The following is a 22,684-nucleotide window of genomic DNA, read 5'->3' as shown; positions in this document are numbered from 1 at the left end:
TTGTATTTCCTGTGAACAATAGTTGTTTTAATGGTTATTTTCTCTGGAACAATGAAGTGTCTGTGGACGCTTGGACATCAGCAACAGTAGAGGCCAATTTATCTTGTACTGCACTTAAACAATGTATTTTATGGCATCATTCCTGACCACGCAGACTAGTGTGCCTGCACTTACACATGATTACTAGGATTTTTTTTCTTTGCGCTTTGAAAGGGCTTTTGTTTGGACCTGACTGTAATCAAGAATCAGAATTAGACCCACATTTGGTGCAGCAAGTGACTCCAGTGTCGCAACATTAGCCCTTTTCTACAGATAACAGAATTAACTTGGCAATAGTTTCTAGTAAAAAAAAAAATAAAAAAAAATCAAAGGTTAACGTTGTCATGGAATAAGCCACAGTATAGACCTTTTTCACATCACATATGCCGGACAGAAGGGAAACAAGGGTGGAGTGACTAATGTTAATAATGACCCAGTTCCACCGAGTGTCCCAGTATGCCCTGACGGTGAACCAGCACGCATAGTAATAGGATCCCCCGCCATGTGTTTTGAAGTCTGAATGTCAGCTGTGCAAAAGCTTCTTAGGATGTGTTTAAATTTTAAGTCAACAAATTAAAACCAACAATGTTTTTTTTTTGTTTTGTTTTGTTTTTTGTTTTTTTTGTTTCTTTTTGTTTTCTTCTAACTTGCAGTGTAATTGTGCAGCTCCAGAATCAATAAACCTTAACTGAGAACACTATTTTAGTGACTACAGTGATGAAGTAGTGTAATTTATGACTGACATTACATGTTATAGAGGGATTTCTTTTTTCTTTTCAATGGCTCTCTTAGTTGTAATCATACCTATACCTTTTTTTTGTTTCAAAGGGAAACACAAACCTCTTGGGGGTTGTGTCAGAAAGGGCATTTGGTATAAACATCTGCCAAATCAAACATGGGAGCTACCTCCTATGGCAACCCCTGGTGAATAAAGGAGCAGCCAAAAGTAGCTTTTATACCTGTATTGTTTTTATCTGTGGCAGATAGTTCTTGTCCAGTATCATAGATGGTAAAGAATTTGTCACATTGTGACCCCTGCAGTCCAGTTATCGTATCAAAGATTAGATGTTTTCCCTGAATTTTCTCAGGGATGCCACTCACTGGTTTTCCTTTTCCGCATCTTCCACAGTTCTATGCATAGCTAGTTTTTGCATCACATCACAAAATGTCATATTACCTGACTTACTGGGCATGTATTGCCAGAAGGTGCATTTGTCATGGGAAGGGGCAAAATGTTCATCTACTGTCACCTCAGGGTTGAACATCAGTCAGTGGAAAGACCTGCATCCGTTCCTAATGGGAACAAGCTTGTCAGATGTTGCTCTAGTATCGGTGTTGTAAAGTCTGAGGACTCTTGATATTATTCCGAAGGTCTGAAGTGACATTGTAGTCTGGAAAATAGTTCTGCCTGTTGATGTGTCCCTAAGACTATCAGTGTTCTCATTGCTGGATCTGTACACACCAGCAAGAAGAACACCATTATAGGCATCCAGGTATTCTCATCAATGCCATTCCAAATGTTGCCATGGACTTTTTTTTCCTTCAAAAAATGACAATGGCATAAACGGATCAAAACGTGTCTTGATGTCACTTATTCTTGTCACAGCAAACCAGGTAATCCCAGGCGTCACTTTGATGACATGTGTAGCAATTACCCTACCATGTAAGCCAGGAGTTATTGGACTAAAAAGATATGTCAACAACTGCTTTTGTCAACAACAACTGCTTTTCGCGGATGATGTGGTTCTGTTGGCTTCATCGGGTGATGGCCTCCAGCTCGCACTGGAACGGTTCACAGCCGAGTGTGAAGCAGCGGGAATGAGGATCAGCACATCCAAATCTGAGGCCATGGTTCTCAGCCGGAAAAGGGTGGAGTGCCCACTCCAGGTCAGGACAAGTTCCTGCCCCAAGTGGAGGAGTTCAAGTATCTCGGGGTCTTGTTCGCGAGTGATGGGAGAAGGGAGCCGGAGATCGACAGACGGATTGGTGCGGCGGCTGCAGTGATGCGGACGCTACACCGGTCCGTCGTGGTGAAGAGGGAGCTGAGTGTAAAAGCAAAGCTCTCAATTTACCGGTCGATCTACGTCCCTACCCTCACCTATGGCCACGAGCTGTGGGTAGTGACCGAAAGAACGAACTCGCGGATACAAGAGGCGGAAATGAGCTTCCTCCGAAGGGTGGCTGGCCTCTCCCTTAGAGATAGGGTTAGAAGTTTGGCCATCCGGGAGGGGCTCAGAGTAGAGCCGCTGCTGCTCCACATCGAAAGGAGCCAGCTGAGGTGGTTTGGGCATCTGACAAGGATGCCTCCTGGGGTTGGTGTTCCGGGCATGTCCCACCGGGAGGAGGCCCCGGGGCAGGCCCAGGACACGCTGGAGAGATTATATCTCTCGGCTGGCCTGGGAACGCCTTGGTGTTCCCCCGGATAAGCTGGAGGAGGTGGCTGGGGAGAGGGAGTTCTGGGCTTCTCTGCTTAGGCTGCTGCCCCTGCGACCCGGCCCCCGATAAAGCGGATGAAGATGGATGGATGGAGATATGTCAACACTTCTGGATTTGTATGTTTCAGCAGAAGTGAGAGCAGCTCTAGCACATGTGACGACATCATCAGATGTATCTTTGTCCTCTGGTTGATAATCTATTGTCCTCAGAAAGATGGTCAATTATATTGCTATGCTTTTTGTGTCCTCTCATCTTTAGCAAAGATACGATCAAGAGTTTGGCTTATTGTAAATCTTCTTATTTTTGTATGCTACAAACTGGAGATGTGTACTCTCTCTCTCTCTGATAGTGTGGGAGAGCTCAGAGTGCGTTTATGATTTCAGTTTTAGCACTAAAACCGAAATCATAAAACTTTTTAGTTTTATAGTCTTATATTATAACTGTGTCGAAACCAACCCCAACACACAAAGGTCATCATTTTCACCAGAACTTTTTATAATTTAGTTAAATTCAGTTTTTTGTTTTGTTTTGTTTAAATGGAGATTCCTGACAAAGTCTAATGTCTTGTTGAAATAAACAAATTTAATATCCACTTTTATGCATTTAAAACCTAAAAACGGGCCACTGCCGACCCTAATGCAAGAGGAAGGTTAAGTATTTTGGAACAAAGTTTTACCAGTTTTTTGAAGGTCTTTCAAAGTTTTTCCTTGGACATTGTCTGCTTTGTCACTTCTTTCCAGTCCAGCCCTTGCACTTGACCACTTCAGAGAAGTGTTTTTCTTTTGTGTTGGTTTATTAAGCCACTTTACATTTATCCTTGTCCTTCAGACAAAAAAGCCTATCTACAAATGACAGATAACCTAGCAAAGAGCCAATTTTAAACTGTTGTTACAAGTACACTATCACAAAAACACAGAATTTGTTCCCAGTATAGGTATAGAATATAGAAAACAATGATTCCCAAAGAGCTATTAGCTGGAAACTTGGTGAACGGAATATCAGAAACGGAATATCAGAAATGGTCTCAGTTGTGACTGTCAAGAAGCCCTTCTTAAGGTAAATTAGAAGGAAAGGCTGAGATAAGCGAAATTGCATAAGAACTGAAAATCAGTGGCAGCAGGTTTTTATCAGTATTGTAAAGTGCCATATTTTGATCAAACCATGCAGTACTATCTGGAAAGTGTCTGACTGGCTGCACAGCTCTGAACACAACAAAAGGCAGTCAAGGTCCAAAGAAGAGATTTGGATGTCCTTCAAGAAGCCTAGAGAACTATTTCTTGAAGACATTACCTGAAGGCTTGCATAAGCGAGTTCAGTCTATGTTGAATAAAGATGGTCATACAATCTTGATTTTCCGATTTGCTTCTGTAGTGTATTTCCATGTATGTTTGCAACAATTTCCCATTCTCCTAGCAAAATATACAGAAATTAGGGTCATTTGAGACTTTGTCACAGGACTGTAGTTGAGTAATAATTCAGTACTCAAACTACTTAGACCAAAATATCTATAAAGAGTCAAAATGACATGCCTAATTATGAAAAGATGCATGTCATTGGCATTAAATTACAATCAATTTAAAGCTTTTAATGATAATGTTCAAATTTTTCTAACATGCACATATTTCTGAGCTCACACAACTTTCCAATGTCCTCAATGCACCAGTTGCAGGACAAGTAGACTGACAAATAGGTGTGTTGGTATATTTTCCAAGTATGTTAGTTATATGAAATCATGGTATCTTTGTGTATTTTATTGAGCAGACTAACATGCAGACACGTACACATTCTGCTTTTCAGAAACGTGCCTGTGTTACTTGTAGTACTAATCGGGACCAGGACACAGTGGATAATTAACTTCTTATCCTTGGTTCCGATCTGTCTCTGTGGGTGAATAAGATAGTGGTTGTGATGGTGAGAAGTCAACACATGGGTGCACACAGAATATCAGAAATCTACTATGTAAATAGATATGTGAATAACCAGGTTTCTCCTGCTCCATTTAATACACATGCTGATTTTATAGGTCACATATCCAGTCATTTAAAAAAAAAAACCCCACTGGTGATATTTTTCATACACTGTCCTGGTGCTCTTTTCACCCACTAACATGCACCTGATAAACAGCTTAAGAGCTTTAACAAATACAAATACACCATGCACTCAGGTTTGAGTGATGCTTGCTGAAAATTAGGGACGACTAACAGTGTCATTACTAATATATCTGCCCGATACTTTCTCAGGTATTTTGGGTGATCTGTAATAGAGCTAAAGGCCCCAAAGACTCACTTTACTATCAGGAAACCAGCAAATATTCACCTTAACTGAAACCAGTCAACTTAGAGAATTTTACTTAAAAAAAAAAAAAGAAAAAAAAAAAGATTTAAGTCACTATTTAATCATTAAATCTGTTGCTGATTGACTAACTATTGATTTAACTATACAGGGAGTGCAGAATTATTAGGCAAGTTGTATTTTTGAGGAATAATATTATTATTGAACAACAACCATGTTCTCAATAATAATAATAATAATAATAATGGATTGGATTTATATAGCGCTTTTCAAGGCACCCAAAGCGCTTTACAATGCCACAATGAACCCAAAAAACTCATTAATATCAAAGCTGAATGTTTTTGGAAGTAGTTTTTAGTTTGTTTTTAGTTTTAGCTATGTTAGGGGGATATCTGTGTGTGCAGGTGACTATTACTGTGCATAATTATTAGGCAACTTAACAAAAAACAAATATATACCCATTTCAATTATTTATTTTTACCAGTGACACCAATATAACATCTCCACATTCACAAATATAAATTTCTGACATTCAAAAACAAAACAAAAACAAATCCGCGACCAATATAGCCACCTTTCTTTGCAAGGACACTCAAAAGCCTGCCATCCATGGATTCTGTCAGTGTTTTGATCTGTTCACCATCAACATTGCGTGCAGCAGCAACCACAGCCTCCCAGACACTGTTCAGAGAGGTGTACTGTTTTCCCTCCTTGTAAATCTCACATTTGATGATAGACCACAGGTTCTCAATGGGGTTCAGATCAGGTGAACAAGGAGGCCATGTCATTAGTTTTTCTTCTTTTATACCCTTTCTTGCCAGCCACGCTGTGGAGTACTTGGACGCGTGTGATGGAGCATTGTCCTGCATGAAAATCATGTTTTTCTTGAAGGATGCAGATTTCTTCCTGTACCACTGCTTGAAGAAGGTGTCTTCCAGAAACTGGCAGTAGGGCTGGGAGTTGAGCTTGACTCCATCCTCAACCCGAAAAGGCCCCACAAGCTCATCTTTGATGATACCAGCCCAAACCAGTACTCCACCTCCACCTTGCTGGCATCTGAGTCGGACTGGAGCTCTCTGCCCTTTACCAATCCAGCCACGGGCCCATCCATCTGGCCCATCAAGATTCACTCTCATTTCATCAGTCCATAAAACCGTAGAAAAACCAGTCTTGAGATATTTCTTGGCCCAGTCTTGACGTTTCAGCTTGTGTGTCTTGTTCAGTGGTGGTCGTCTTTCAGCCTTTCTTACCTTGGCCATGTCTCTGAGTATTGCACACCTTGTGCTTTTGGGCACTCCAGTGATGTTGCAGCTCTGAAATATGGCCAAACTGGTGGCAAGTGGCATCTTGGCAGCTGCACGCTTGACTTTTCTCAGTTCATGGGCAGTTATTTTGCGCCTTGGTTTTTCCACATGCTTCTTGCGACCCTGTTGACTATTTTGAATGAAACGCTTGATTGTTCGATGATCACGCTTCAGAAGCTTTGCAATTTTGAGACTGCTGCATCCCTCTGCAAGATATCTCACTATTTTTGACTTTTCTGAGCCTGTCAAGTCCTTCTTTTGACCCATTTTGCCAAAGGAAAGGACGTTGCCTAATAATTATGCACACCTGATATAGGGTGTTGATGTCATTAGACCACACCCCTTCTCATTACAGAGATGCACATCACCTAATATGCTTAATTGGTAGTAGGCTTTCGAGCCTATACAGCTTGGAGTAGGACAACATGCATGAAGAGGATGATGTGGACAAAATACTCATTTGCCTAATAATTCTGCACTCCCTGTATTTACACCCAGCTAAAAGCTACAGAGTACAGTAATTAGTGGTTAACAAGCCTGTAAAAACTATAAAACTATTATTTGTGGCACTTTTAGTCTAGATTTTGGTCTTTACTGGCAACCACTAGGGCTTTGTAAAGCCTGAAATGTTTAGTCTTTTGGGTTATTATTGTGGAATTTATTAAAGAGATTTCTCGCATCAGCAACCTTTTACTCCAGTGCAGTATTTTTCACTGTGTGAACTGTTTGTCTGACTATACTGTTCAATGCACATTTTACCTCCAGGTGCTGGATAAACACAAAGCGATGGACAGCATGGTGGAGCTGCTGCAGGTGTACCCGGAGGAGGACGAAGCGTATGGAGAGCTGCTGGAAGCCACAACTCAGCTCTATCACTACCTGCTTCAGCCCTTCAGGGACATGAGGGAACTGGCAATGTTGCGCCGACAGCAGATTAAGGTAATACACACAGGCACACTGATACAAATACCATCTGTTTGAGGGGCTTGATTTAAGTAGGTTTAGCACTAGCTATTGCCGACTAACTGGTCGGCGTGCTCTACAGTGGTGCATGTTAGCAGTTAAAGTGCTGTTGCTATGGTTTGATTAGTGCTGGAAAACGATCCCTGAACCGCTACATGATGAGCCTACACTTCTAAGCCAAGTGCATTGACCAGCAGTGTTAGGTGTTTAGGCTGGGTGCAGTGGTATTGATGGTTGGGTAGTAGCCGCTCTGCGCTATGCATTTGCTACTGGGGGCTGTGGAGGTCAGAGGATCAGCAGAGAGGCTTTCCCCCAGCGCAGAGCAGCTTAACCAGCATAAGTATTATTGCAGCAGTCACTAAACCACTCAGTAATTCTGCAGCCTCAGCACAGCCTTCTGTTTCCCACTCTCTTTCTCTGCTCTGTCTTTGTTGCTTTTCTTCATTAGGCTTGGAAAGGGAAGTAAATCCACAGACTAATCCCTACTGTCTCACAGACTTCATGGAGAGGAGGAGGCACATGCCTGCTCAGTCAGTAGGTCAGAGTTCTAGCTGCTTCTCGTACACTTGTCCAAAAGCTCAGCGGATAAGAAGTGATATACATAACATTGAAATTCAATAGAAAATTGGATAAGTCAGCTGATTTCTCACTAATATGATAGTTCATATTTTCAACCAAGACAATCAGACTAGAAGTTAGCTAGAGTAAAAATAGGACAACAACTGTCTTGCAACTAGGTCAGGTTGCTGTGATTGAATTTCTTTACATTCAGCCACAAATTGCAAGTGGTCAGGGTGATCACCTGATTGCCCACAGACTGGTCATGCAGCATCCCTGACTTTTGATCACAAGGCGACTGCCTGGGTTGTCTCTTGGGAGTCATCCTGTATCCAAATAGTTGTGGTCTAGCTCAGACTGATTGCAAACACTGTCAGACAGATTGGTGAATGTTTGTAAATAATTGCCATTAATTTCTAAACAGAGTCAGTCTACACTGATAAGCACATTTCGTTTCATGGACATTAATTTAATGGACAATAGAAATAATGTCCCATACAGTCCCTATTACTATCTCTCTACCTGTCTTTTGTTCTCTTTCATAGACTGTCTCAGTCTTTCACCCACAGTTGGGCTGTGAGTATTTTACATTGTCAACATGCCTTTCACAGCATGCTTATTCGGCATCTTGTCACTAACAACACAAGTGCCTGTGTGTGTGTGTGTGTGTGTGTGTGTGTGTGTGTGTGTGTGTGTGTGTGTGTGTGTGTGTGTGTGTGTGTGTGTGTGTGTGTGTGTGTGTGTGTGTGTGTGTGTGTGTGTGTGTGTCTGTCTGTCTCTTGGGTGGGATTTCTGTGTGTGTGTTATGATGGTTCTTGGGCAGATGCTGATGTTAAGTGAGATATTTCACTGTTTTCCCCTTTGCACTTTTTTTTAAGGAGAAGTCTAAATATTTGCAATAGTTAGGAAAAAAGGAAAAAAGAAATCTAAATTTTAAGTGTTAGTACATTTTTCTACTCGCTGTACGCAAAGCTCCACTGTTGTCAGATATATTAAAAACACATCAGTGTTGCACTTAGTGGAACTGAGTCAAATATAAACTGTAGTTTGTTGTTATAAATGTCCAGCTACCAAAGGCTTTATGGATTTATCTATAACCTAAAATAGTTTCCTGTAAATAAAGTGTAAAGTTAGTGTTACTAAAAATCTTTCTTTTCGCAACCTGTTTTTAGAGGAGGGCTAACACGTCATTGATTGTTGGTCTTTTTTATTTATTGACAATAAGAAAAATATTTCTGAATCAGTAAATCTACAGATTTCTTTTTTCAAATTTAAGAGAAGTATTTTATCTTTCAAAGCTTCTGGTATTTTGCTATAGCCAATTAGTTATTTATATTTTTTGTATCTTGCTTTTGAGCAAGAGAGTGCAAAGCACCAAGGAAAAAAAGGTAGAAAATAGTAAAAATTGTGAATATTTTACATTTGACACAACCGGCCATGACCAGTGAATATTTTTTGCTTATAAGTTGTGTAACCCATTAATGCAGATTAACTAATCCTTTAAGCTGTGTTGGCAGTCTTATGTTTTAAGATTAGCAGTCTTGTTTATGCTGTGGAAAAAAAAATCAGTAGAAATAAGCAATGTGTTTCTGATGAACTGTGCAAAGTGTGAAGCCTTCACTGACATTTTGTACATTTTTGTGTAGATTACTACAATGCTGCAATACAAACTGTTGTGCTGTGGGTGGGTAGGTGGGGCTGTAAAAGCATGGCGTTTTGTTGAATTAAAGAGCTTATGAATTGCATTATGGGAAATGTAGTCCAGCATGTGGCAAGCTTAGCCCATGACAGCATTTTTATATACTACATAGTAATGTTTATAATATTGCTTTAACTGTTGAAATATGAAATAGAGAATTTGTGATTGTGAATAAAATAGATAAATAAAAACAGGTAAACATCAAAATGTTTTCCTAAGATTACATTTCTCTCTTCTTGTTCTTCTTGTTCTTCTTCTTGTTCTTGTTCTTCTTCCTTTTTTTTTTTTTTTTTTACCCCAAGATTTTTCAGGTGTTTTACAATCAGCGAGAGTCTGAGAGTCGGACTTTCTGTTACTTTCTTTTAATTCCTCAGGTTTTATAGATCTGCTACATTGCTGAAAACAAATCCTTCAGCATTTGTTTGGTAGTCTGTGTGTGGTATGATGTTAAACCTGAACTTTAATGTAGTGTCTAATGAATGCAACTATTTCAACTTTTACCTCAAACCTTTTTTATTTTCTCCATGTGCTTCATGTGCCCAAGTTTTTCCAGCTGTACCACCTGCTCCCTTCAGGGCGATCCAACGGCTGAAAACAAAGCTGTATGCAAATGATACCTTGACACAGACTAAAGGGAGCGGGCTTTTTTCAAACTGATGAGTCAGGGGTTTGTGGAGATTCTCTCCTTTGTGAAGAAAGGGTAAGAGGTGTAAGAGGGAATCAGCACATAGGAGATTGTCACTTACATGCAGTTTGCATCCTGCTTGTTGTCGTAAAGATGAGGAGGAAAAAGGCAGACGGGTGCTAGTATTATAACCTGTTCTGACCTCATCTGCAAGTGTGAATGCAGTAATACACATGGCATGTATGAGGTTATTGTGAAAAGACCAAAGTGCTTCAAGGACCTACATGCTGCAATGTTACAGCGGAGCCCTTTTAAATAAACAACAATGCTGGTTTCATCAGTCTGTTAAATGGTGACGTCCTGTTATTCAGACATGTCACTTTTATGGCTTCATGTAAGCGTTCCTGCAACAGTAATGTAACCATGCATAGTACTTGCAGTATATAATGTTCTGTACATGAGATTCCAAAGAACAGAAAGAGTTTCATTAGCCAGACTCTGTTCTCCTTATTGAAATTGTAAAGCTTTATTTGATAACGTCTTAAATCTGTGATAGTTAGAATAGAGGCCTGTGAGTGGATGTGGCAACTAAAAGCAAGCAAACCATCTTTTTCACTCTGTTTATATGTTTGCAAATGTTGAAGTAGCCGGATATTTAATAAACAGTCTAACAGTTTATTTTCCTTTCTTTTTTGCCCCTGACATGATGATGATTTCTCTAAAAAAAAAAAATTGTCCCCTTGTGAGCTAATCAACTGAAGATAGAGGAGAGCTCTGTGCATGCTGTTAATGTGACTACGTGCATTCAGACTCAGGATGTATTGAAAGTTTAAAGTGATGCATGTTTGACCTTTACTGAAAAGTGACCAGACTGCCATTCATATACGAAGCTAACATAATCAGATGGAATCACATAAGCGGAAATGACTGTCTGAAAGTAATCTAAGTAAGGTGTAATCTTGTCAGGTAGAGGTATTACACATTAGAGAGAATTGGAAAAAAATTATTTAATACTCGCATGATATATTTTTTGGTACTTAAAAGTTAGGTTAATCTTCTTGGAGATCATTATTTTTCCTAAATTAACTTTAAAATGGTTTAGCCTGTAAAATGTCAGAAAGCAGTGAATATTGCTGACAAACTAGGAGCTGAGATGTATGAATATATGTGTTTAATCATTAATTTGACCATTGTTACTGCTCAGCTGTGAATTTTCAGCTAAAGGGTTTCACGCTCTCAACTGGAGACATCTGAGCTTACCAGAAACAGCGAAAAGCTGATGGAAAATTGAATGAATGTTCTCTCATCAGGCATTTTGGTGAACGGTGCATTGTCCGTAGCATGTCGGAGCAGTCCAGCGTGGGTGTCCTGTTGCTCAGGAGGTCAGAGGGCAGCCATGAATTAAAAATGTGGTTTCACTGTGGCATGGCAGAGATGGTTTTGTGCCATGGTGAGCTCCAGTTACAGTTTCACATTGTATTCATTCTAACATGGCAACAGTTGTCAACATGCTACACTAGATTCACCTCTGCTAAGTTCTTCTGCTCTTTTATCTATGCTCCACCTCTCCACCGCCCTGCATCACTGAAAAACATTTATTTCCTCGACTTCTTTTGTCATTACTTCAGTGTGTCACCGAGGCAGCTTTGTTTTAATTTCCTGTGACTCAAAAAGCCATTTTCCACTAGTACCTACTCAACTCGACTCGAAGGGACTCGACTTGGCTCGGTTTTGGTGGCTTTCATTACATATGAATGTCACCTAATGTGCCTGGGGTCATTACACCAATGCTCTTGAAAGTCCTGTGATGCCATTTGCATGCGACACACACAACCCTACAATGGAGGACGTCGACGCGATGGTATACCTGCTGCTCGGTGTACAGCTTTTCGTCAAACTTGGGGACCGCGGTGTTGTTGGTTTTTTTTTTTTTGTGTAGCCATTTTCAAAAATGGCGGGTTTTGTGACGTAGTCGCTCTCATGACTCATGGAGTGAAGTCAGTGACTCGCCAATGTGTGGAAGCCTGTCTGTTGATACCATCTAATGGAAAACCCTATACACTGAGCCGAGCCAAGCCGAGTAGGTAATAGTGGAAAGGGGCTAAGAGAAAACATTTCTATGCACATAAATTAGCTGATTAGGCAATTAATCTAATTGTTTTTTTTACTAGTTATAGAAGTCCTCATTTTTTCTTTGTGGTCTAAATGTTTAAGTTCAAAGTTAATTAAATAAATCATATATTGAAGGACTTCTTTCTCAGCAGCTCCAAACCATGACCAAGACACCACCATGTTTTACAGATGACTGTAGACACTCACTGTTGTACTTCTGTTTTTACCTCCTCAATACATACTGATGACTAAAGATGTAAAATTTTGATCCAGTAATTCATAAAACATGTTGGCACTGATTTTCAATCCAGTTCTTGTGCAGTTTGGCCTGTTTCCCATCCTTAAGATTGATTCCTGGCGGCCACCCTCCCACTGAGAGTATCTCTGATAAGGCTTCGGGAAACAGTTGCTTGATCAACTGTTAGGCCAGATGCACTTCCCAGGCCTGTGTCAGTTCTTTGCAGGACGTGACTTTCAGATACTGTTCATTTCCTGTAGATGTGAAAGACATGCTGCACATGTCAAGTTTTCAGCTAATATCTGATTGAGAATCACCTTCCTGGTCCAAAAAATTATATTTTATCCCTGGTTAACTGTGTTGTCTTTTTTTTTTTTTTTTTTTTTAATACACACACTCCTGTGTTTTTGCGACAGGATGCTAGTAACAAAATGCCTCACGATACGGTTTAAAATTGGTTCTTTGAAGGAACTGCAGGTTTTTCAAATAATTATAAATAATTGTTTGATGAAGACTGCCTCGTATCTACCACAGTCATGCTATTTTAATCAACTGAGATAAGGGCGACCATGACAGCATCCGTCCTGTAATCCCAGCACTTTAGCGTGGGAAATGGCGTCACACCTCTGTTTTAAGTAGGGCTGACATATCACTGTATGACACCATGACCAGAGGTGTTAACAGACGTAACTCCCCCCCCCCAACCCCCACCACCATTGTTTTTTGTATTTTTAAACTGTATGCAGGAAGTGAGTGATGGCATGCTAGAAGGGAGCAGGCTGGGGGAAAAAGGATGCTAATTTTATTTGTGTGGCTACTTGGCCTGTTTTTCAGACAGCCAAACATGCAGAAAGCATTTCAAAGCTGACATGTAACTAAAATGTAAAACTCCTTTACTACGTTTGGCTCACAGTCCAAATGTATATTAGTCATAGGAATGTGTCACCTTTTCCGAGCAACTTTACAGGTGTGAATCATCACTTGTTTGCACCGCACTTCTTTTATTTCCATAACTTACTGAGACTTTGATCAGACACAAAGTATATTCAAACAATGCACATTTCAGGAAATTCCCCAAATGCTAGTGTTTGTGTTACATTTCAACAGGCTTTGGCCTGCTTTACTTGTAGAGCAGGTGATGCATTTTGTCAGTTGTCTGGATGCGTTTCAGCTTTGCATAAAACCAGTCTAACAGACTGATGATCAAGAGCCAACTTTATGCAGAGATGTTTTCTTCAGTTTGATTTGCTGCCGAGGTCAGCAGGGACAAAGTCAGTGATGGCATGCAAAGAGGTAAAGGAAAGGAGGCTGGTGAATGTCTGTCCATCCTCACCAGGTGGGATCGACCTGCTAAAAGGCAACCTTGCTCTTGTTTCCTCATGTTGTTGTAATTTTTAGGTGAATAAATAATATACTTTCTAAGATTTGTTCCTGCCAGACTTTTTCTTTTCTTTTGATGTAGACTCTCCTCCCCCGCTTGCTCCCGGTTTCACCCCCGAACCACTCCCTGTTCTTGTGCCTCACTTGTACAAGAATAAAAGCACAGAGTATGCTGGTTAACATAAATCAAAGCCTTTGGGCTTTGATTGGGATTATTATAGTCTTGTTTATTTTTGAGCACCTACGCACATCTGTTTTGCATCAAGATATTGAAATACGACTGCATGCACAGGAGGCCCTCGCAAGGAGTTTAGCTTATATTGTGTGTACATTTTGTTCCCTGCCCTCTCTTAGAGGGGCTTGTATTTCTCCCTCAACACCCAGAACACAACTCCACGTGACACCGCTTTTCTTTTTCTTACTCTTTTTTTTCACATGGCAGGAGGAAAAAAAAAAAGGACCTCTGTGCATGTATCGTTTTATTTATTGTTCACAAGTATACTGGGTCAGTGTCACTGTATAAGCGTGCACAGACGCGCCTAAGCCATTTCCTTTTTGTTATCACCATCTGCTGTGACTTCCTGGTATTTCAGAATGCTATAGATGGTCTTTGGTGGTGGTTTTCAAACTGGCAGAGGTGAAGTGGCATTTGGAGAAAGGAAGGCGGGGCATACAATGATCAGAACAGGTGCATGCCAGTGTTCTTCAAACAAAAGGGAGCTCAAAGAGGCAGTTAAGGCAATGGATTTCTCTTTGGGCCAAGTTAGCCCAGCTGGGATTGGAAAAATTGATCTCTTTTATATTTATATATACACAAACGTGTGTGTGTGTGTGTGTGTGTGTGTGTGTGTGTGTGTGTGTGTGTGTGTGTGTGTGTGTGTGTGTGTGTGCATGCCTTCTAATGCTCTGATGCTCTGAAGTTGGGTTTTGTGACGTGTGAGTCTAGAGGGATTGGCTCAAATCGCGGTTAGAGCTGAAGTTTTTGGCACAAGAATGTTGCTTCTTGCTTGAAATTCAATTATCAAGTCCATAAACTCATCAGGAAAAAAAACTGTGGCCTAATAGGAGCTTCCTCGTCTGCTTTAAGTTTCAGACCAGGAAGCTGCGTCCATCTTTTATATACAGTCTACGATGGTCATAAAACTGCCTGGGAATCTCCATCTAACTCTGAAATGTGCTTTACACATATTTTTAGTTTTCTACAGTTTCAAAGTAATCCAGTATACATAAACATACATAAACAGGAACCGACAGCTGCTAGTTTGGCATCATTTAATTGGAGCCTGTTTGCCAAAATGTAAACAAAGATAGACTAAAAAAAACATTATTAAAGAACAGTAAGACCAAGACATAAATACCAACATGTGTTGCAAAATCTTCCTATACAAACTCTTGTTACCTCACTGATGATACCTGATCTAAGTACTGTACATTTAAGCTGTTCTAACAAGCTGCCTTAACTCCTGCCAGATTTCTCTGGAGACTGAGCGACTCGGCCCTCGTCGTGTGGAGAGCCTGAGAAAAGAGGACGAGGAGTGGCAGAAGAAGGCTCACGCCGCAGTGCTTTCCATTCAAGACCTGACTGTCAAGTTCTTTGAAACCACAACTCGGTCTCAGAAAGGTAAACACACACAGGAGGCTAGTTTCTCTCTTCAGAAAACAATGTGTGGCGTTGTTTTTGTGGTGACCTTTGAACCTTTATAAAAGTATGTTTACTTCATAAGAGAGCGCTTAGAGATCATGTGAGAATAAAACATTCTGGCTCTGTTCTCATCTCCAACCTCTGGCATACCAAAGTCATTAACATACACTCCACCCTGACTCGTGACACATTTTAATCCTCAAACCTTCTCTGCTATGAATTGGAATAAAAATGTGTTTTTCCTCAAATGGGCTTTATTTACTTCGGATTTCAAGTCAAAGCACTGCTGGTTTGTCCATTTTAGGCATTTAACGCTCCAGAAATAAACTATAGCGTTTAGGCCAAACCATTTTCTCACATGTTCTTTTTGCTCCAAATGATTCAAAACTATTAACCACAATTATGGTCATTAAACTGCTGTTTAAATGTCTAATCATTTGCCAGATAACTAGCTGACTAATCTCTGCAGCTCTAGCCCTTTTCACTTACTTCTTTACTGTATGCGTTATAGCTCTATACGAGAGGATGCGAGCTGACCAGAGAAAGTTTGGGAAGTCAGCGTGGACAGCGGCGGTTGAACGCATGGAGCGGCTGCAGTTTGCCGTTTCCAAAGAAACTCTGCAGCTCATGAGGGCCAAAGAGATCTGCCTGGAACAGAGGAAACATGGCTTGAAGGAGGAGGTAAAACATAACATGCTGATGCTGCTGAAAAACCCCCCAAAAACAAATCACACATGTGGACCAAGATCGGTGTCAAAATTCTGAAGTGTATCTGGGTGTGTTCTGAAAAGGTGGTGCTCAGTCCAGTCAGGTTTGTTTTTAAGAAGCCACAATAAGAGGACATGGATATAGTGAAGTTAACAGAAGAGAAGAACTCGAGATAATAGCCGTGTTGGAAAAATGAGCTCATGGCTGTGGCATCCTGTAATGGAGGGAACAACTTCCTGGTCTGCAGGAGTGGAAATGACTCACTGGGAATGACTGTCAGGTCAAATGTTTGCTGTGCATTTGAAAATACACTAAAACTAAAAATGTACCTGGTCAGTGTGTTGTAGCATAGCACTTAGAGAAGACACAAACACTGGCTCAGCTTCCACCGGATCTGTTAATGTGAAATATAAATGCACAGTCACTCAGGTAGAGCTTTTGGAAAATCCTGTGGACGGTGCCCTTTGGCCTTTGAAATAGTCTCTGTGGTTGTTGTTGTAGATGCAGAGTCTACAGGGTGGGGAGGATGCCATGCTTCGCCTGGACCAGCTGGAGGCGCTGTACTATGAGTTACAGCTGCAGCTGTATGACATTCAGGCCGAGGTGCTGCGCTGCGAGGAGCTGCTGCTCACTGCCCAGCTGCAGAGTCTGCGCAGGCAGATGACAGGTGAGCATCTCTTTAGATGGTTTGGTTCAGGTTGTTATTTTTCTTTCTCTTTTTCTGTTATAGCTCAGTGTGTCAGACTCATGACTGATGCTTACATGTGCTGAAAAATGTGGTTTTCAAGTATAAAACAAAATGTTTTGGCTTCTCATTGGTTTCCAACCTCATCCTCCAGTTAAGTCCTTTGCTTATCCCGTGGCACCACAGCTGTCCTGCTTTGACTTTATCACCAGTACCACTTTTTCTTCTACTCATAGTCAGTCAGAGATCAAATCCTCGAGCCATTGTTACGAGCTGTATAAGCTGCACAAGCAGCATTTGGATCTTCAATGTCTTCTGATTTTCTGCCAGAGCGACAGGATGAGGTGGTGTACTATGATACCTTTGAGAGTCCTGATGCCATGAAGGGTGTAGAAGACCCCACGACCCCACCGTCACCCCTCAGAGAAGAAGAACTCTGCACCCTGCAGCAGAGGACCCGGCAGCTCGAGGCCCGCAGGGGCCGCATCACTGCCAAGAAAGTCTACCTCAAAAATAAGAAGGTGAATTACCGATGGATAAAGATACGGTCGTGTGCTTTATCTCCTGTGGGTTAAGGATCAGTTTGACAGGTCTGTCTATAATAACATTATGTTTGTGTTCTGTTCTTCCTCAAATAGGAAATCTGTATCATCAATCACAAGCAGAAGATACAACAGCGCCAAGGTAGCCATACTGACAGCAAATCCCTGCAGGAGCTGCAGCAGGTAAGAAACTTCTATCTGTGGCTGCAAGGGATAGGATTTATATATTCACTGTTCTACTCTGTCAGTAAATGAAGAGATGATATTACCAGTTAATTCAATGCAGTTTTATTTTTATAGCACCAGAAAGAAAACAGGGAGTCCACTTTGATGCTCACAGACATGGCAAATATTCTGTGGCAATGATCGAACTTTTTTGATTTAGAGCTTGCTGCGAGACAAATTTCAAATATCGATACCAAAGCAGTGAAAGCAGCAATTGTTCCTCACCCTGCTACAACACATTCATCTCATTTGCTGTTTCTGTGAAAAGGGAGATGAAGATGATGAAGCTAAGCGAAACGCCAGAGTGAGTCAGGAGAGGCAGAGGACACTTGACAGGCTTCGCAGCCTCAAGCAGGTGAGGACTTAACATAAACACACACGTCATCTGAGGAGGAACCTTCACTGAATCCTCCTCAAACACCAATGATTAGTAACGTTTCGTTTTTTTAGTTAAAAGATGATTTTGTGTTTGTCCACAGTGTTTTATGTTCTTGTAGTGACATCTACATAGTCTTGATACATTAACCTCCTAAGACCCGAACTCTTCCACAGCATGCATTTTTAATTTCTCTTTGATATTTGGGCTGATTGGGACCCGATGGATGTAAAAACAAAGAACCTGATTTTTGTTTCTAAGAAAAGTGAGAGCCACATATGAGGATATTTGTTTAAAATTTCAATAAAACAGTGGCAGTATAATGTCCTCGTAAGTGGATATCAGGCACTTGTAGAGCAAAATGTAGTATTTTGGTCTAAATAACCCAAATTGTGATGTCCACATATGTGTACGCCAGGTCCTAGGAGGTTAAAGCAAAATCATGTGTGTAATGTTGCGTAAACTGCACTCAGTCCTTCAGCTTTACTTTCTTTCTTGCTGCTTCCCCACACAGAGGTATCCAGGCCAGGTGACTCTAAAGTCAGGCCGCCTGCGCCTGAGTCAGACTCACAGTCGGAGGCGTGCTGGGCAGCAGCCCAGCACCCAGGCTGCCGGCGTTCAGACCGACTGCATCTCAGATCTCCCAGAACTCTCTGCTCCTCTCCCGCCGGACGCGTACGGCTGCGACAGCGTCTCTTTACCTGCGGTCGACCTCCAAGGCCTCGATCCCTCGCCTCCCTTCCTATCGCTGCCCCCACTCTCAGCCACGCCGTCAAACTTTTCACTGGGTCCCCCTCCCCCGCCTCCACCGCCTCCTCCTCCGCCTCCTCCACCACTTCCCACCTCAGAGGACGACCAGCAGAAGAACCTCACAGCCGTCACACTTCAACACCAGAAAGGCGAGTCTGACTCCACCTCGCTCCCGCTGGCTCCATTTTCCCCTCGATTCTTTGACAGCAGCCAGCTGTTAACGGCGAGGAAAAAGCTGCGGAAGACGGCTTCTCTGGACTCGTCGCAGTGGAGGAGAGGTGGGCAGGGAACTTTTCATTGCAGTAGAGACCTTCATGGTTGGTTAATACTACAAATGTTTAATGTAAGGCACATAACACTCATTCGGTACCTACTTTTAAATGAGGTAATTTAAGCATTTTATCAGTCACAGGAAATGGTGTATTTAAACAGAGGTTGGAGCTAAATTGTGTGTCAGCAGTAGGTTGTTTGGCTGTGTGCTAAACGGCGAACCAAGCCTCTAAACACTGTGAGGCTAATTGTCTCTGCCCTGTGTTCTCAGCGAGCTCTCCCATGGATGAGGTGCTGGCATCACTCAAGCGGGGCAGTTTCCACCTGAGGAAGGCTGAGCTGCGGGTCTTGGGCCCGGATCCGGATGACGACAGCAACAATATCCTGGCTCAAATCCGACAGGGCGTCCGGCTTAGGAAGGTACGGACCAGACCGGAGCAGCAGCGTCATCCCAAAAGCTTCCCCCACTCGGCCGACGCTCTGACCCGCAGCATTCACGAGGCTCTGAGGAGAATCAAGGAGGCCTCTCCTGAGTCAGAGTCAGAGGATGAAGGTCTTCCCTGCACTGACTGGGAAAACTAATGCGGTTCATCGAAGGAATCTTTTAAACCCCCCCACCTTTTTGTTTTGTTTTTTTAACACAAAGAGTTTAAACAAAGTGAAACCAAGTTAAGCAGGCAAGCCAGGGTTAAGTCACCTGGAGATTTCTTGGTGCAATTTGAACAAAAACCCTCGATTTTTCTTTTTTTAATATATATTAGAGGATTTTTTTCTTACTCATGTACGCTGTTTGTAAAGATGGACCACTAATCTTTTTTTTTTTTTATGTCATTGCTGTGGCTCTCTGGGCGAGGATACAACCTCTGACCTCTCATCACGTCCGAGTCGTACTGTAGCTTGCTGTGACGGGTTTGTTTGAGGACACGAATTTTGCTCACAGTGATGGTAAACCTTCAGTCTGAGCGTTTACATTTTACTACACAACAAGCATTTGTACTGTACATCTTTTTAAAGGAATAGTTGGACTGAGTGCATACGAGAGTGGTATTAACATTCATATTTACAAAATCGCCAAACTTTGACTTTGAGATGAGGTTTTGTGTAATCACCCACGCAGTTTATCGGAATCAATTTGAACGTCCAGCATCTGTTTTAGGGCTTTAGAACTGTGAAAGCACCTGATTGCAGTACAAAGTGCCCCCAAATACTCTGAGGGCTGTTAGAAAATAATCCAGTCATCTTGCAAATGTGTAAAATCCCTGTTTACCTGCACCTCACACAGGATGAGACAACTCGGCCGGTCATCAAAGACAAACGCAAACTTGTAGATTTGCTGCTTTTCAGCTCTAAATATGTGTGAGAATAACAGACCTGGGGCCAGATTTACTCGATGTGATGCTACTAATGCAAGAATGTGCTGATAATGCTCATAATGTGCAAATCTAACCACCAGTTCAACCATTGCAGTCTCCTGAGGGCAGTGTAAACGAGTGGGTCAAAAACATGCAGAGCGGACGAGGAAGCAAGTAATCCAGCAAGTGTAGGTTTTCACTCTAAAACAGCTGAAGGAGAATCTATATGTTTTGAGACAAAGACGAACTCTTCTGTTAGAACTCGATGAAGTCTGCGTGGGATCTTGGAGTTTGGGACAGCTGTTCTTGGGATAATGGTCTCAGGCAGGACCAGAGTAAGGCCAACCCCAAACCATCTGTCTGTCGAATTTACTGTAACTGTAAATGTGCTCATGACTCTGTTTCACTCCTGCATGCTGCGTGAGGCTGCTCATATTCAGGACAAAGACAAGACTCAAATAGGTTCAATAAAATGACAAATTCAACTCAAAAATGCCTGAACTTAAAAGGCGTATTAGGGTCACGGTGGTTCATATATGTACACAAACGTTGTACATTTTTTTTAGAAAAAAGTGTCAAATGTACGAGGAGAAAAAAAAGTACAAATTTACGAGAATAAAACTCGGAAAAGGGAATCTGTCGTTACACGTTTCCAGGTTAAGTTAGAAGAAATTCAGATATGTGAACTCCTGGGACTAATAAGCCATACAAATATGTTCGGTATGCCTTTTTTCAAGCATACCAAACCAACTCCATGCATTTAAAAGTCATCCTCTGACCTGTACAGACAGCACTGGGATCATAAAGTTCAACACTGAAAAAAGACGTTCATATCAGCAATAACTTTGTTCTCATTTATGTCACCAACATGTAGATTCTGGGTGCTCCATTGCTGCAAATAGTTAAAAAATAAAAATAAAAAAGCTTATAAGGAAATGATATTAAATGTTCTCTTAACTGAAAGTCATTTAGTAATTTCCCTTGTAAAAATTGCCAATTATTGATAACAATAGAAGCTCGTTTTTACATATGGTTTGATTAACGGGATATCTATGTATTATACGTTTCGGCATTACACTTTGCAGACGGTCCCTGTGTTGTTAGTCCAGGTCAGAGCATGACTGGAAAAACATGAACATGCTGGAAAAAAGATGTTGTTGTTGTTCTAATGAGTTATTGATCCCAGAAGATCAGCTGAACCTTGAAAAGTAAAGCGATGCTTTTTGACTGAAACAAAAGCCACAATTTTTTTAGTTTTTCTCTTAAATCTGTCGATTTTTTTCTTCTTTGCACTCTGAACTGAAAAATCTGTCTAATACATAAACATAAAGCCAGCCACAAAATATAACCTGCCGGCGTCTTTTAGCTTGGTGCCGATGTAGACCAGTAGCACATCTGGCCCCTGGTGTTCCCGTCATAGTCACACTGTAACACTGTAATCATCAGCACACAAAGAGCTGTGGTTTTACATAACAAGCTTTATCTGTTGTTGTGCATCCTCCACTTCTTTTATAAGGATGCCGTTAACACCAGGTCAGTATTTTGACAGATGTATACCTGTATGACATTTCTATTTTAGCTCCATTTGAAGTATAAATGATTTCTTGAATGTAGCTTTGGATGTTTTCTGTGTTTGGCAGTTTACTGTCCACCTTACAGATGGAAATATTGTTGGGACCAGATTCCCTTTCATTTATTACTTTGATCTTGATTCATCATTGACAAATAGCAGAACCAAAAAGCCAAAAAAAGTAGATATGAATCACTATAATGGAGCTCGGCTCTTTAGATACAGATCCACAGATTGTTATCGGTCTAGAATTTCACATCCTCTAAAATAAGAATTTGACATTTCTTTCTTGTTGATTTCTGCTTTTGTGCTAGAAACAAATTCATCTTAATTTTAAAATATAACTGCCTTTTAATCTCTTTATCGTGTTTTTTTTTTTTTTTTTAAAGAATTCAACAGTGCAAAATTGATCTGGCAAAAAGAAAATATTGATTAATATCGGTAAAATTGTTTTTTTGGGGTGTAGCGTCAGTCAAGAGGGGCCGATATCAGCTGGTAGTGTAATGATATTTGGCTGATATGTTGAAATTTTAGAATTTTATTTGTTTTTGTTTTTTGTTTTGTTTCTTTTTTTCTGTTTCATTTAGCATGTGATAGTTAGCTGCACATTAGCTAACCGTAACCTAGATATTTGACACATTTGAAGACATTGCTTTTGGCTTTAGGAAACGGTGATGGGTGTTCTTCCTTCTTGTCTTTATTTTTTACTATTATCTCCACACAATGAAAATAACCAGCATATTATTTTGTAATAATTCAGATGCTTTACACGGTGTGGCAGGGATTCATAGATGAGCTTTAGGAGTATGTGTGACGTTTCTATTTATTGTGCTGTTCTCATTTGTTGTTTTTACTGTCAGTTTCCTCACCTGAGAGATGCTGTCTTTCCACTGCCTTCTTTTATGAAAGATGTTTTCC

At 41.0% G+C, this 22,684-nt stretch overlaps 1 protein-coding gene across 1 annotated transcript in view; it reads left to right on the top strand.

Annotated features, from left to right (window-relative positions):
- The window catches only part of jmy (junction mediating and regulatory protein, p53 cofactor), a 29,167-nt gene extending 7,018 nt beyond the window's left edge, over positions 1-22,149 (top strand). Inside the window, exons 2-10 of the mRNA XM_085414427.1 lie at positions 6,837-7,010; positions 15,117-15,267; positions 15,800-15,969; positions 16,498-16,663; positions 17,012-17,202; positions 17,320-17,406; positions 17,717-17,803; positions 18,339-18,852; positions 19,116-22,149. Of these exons, the coding sequence (XP_085270553.1) occupies positions 6,837-7,010; positions 15,117-15,267; positions 15,800-15,969; positions 16,498-16,663; positions 17,012-17,202; positions 17,320-17,406; positions 17,717-17,803; positions 18,339-18,852; positions 19,116-19,426 (1,851 nt within the window). The 3' untranslated portion in view covers positions 19,427-22,149. The remainder of the gene's footprint in view (positions 1-6,836; positions 7,011-15,116; positions 15,268-15,799; positions 15,970-16,497; positions 16,664-17,011; positions 17,203-17,319; positions 17,407-17,716; positions 17,804-18,338; positions 18,853-19,115) is intronic.
- The last annotated feature ends 535 nt before the right edge of the window (positions 22,150-22,684 follow it).

This window comes from Rhamphochromis longiceps, linkage group LG7 (genome assembly GCF_057381845.1).
Source record: "Rhamphochromis longiceps isolate RC_006_pf linkage group LG7, R_longiceps_female_GT1.1, whole genome shotgun sequence".
NCBI classification, from domain to species: Eukaryota; Metazoa; Chordata; class Actinopteri; order Cichliformes; family Cichlidae; genus Rhamphochromis; species Rhamphochromis longiceps.
This window is presented reverse-complemented; position numbering and strand designations above follow the sequence as displayed.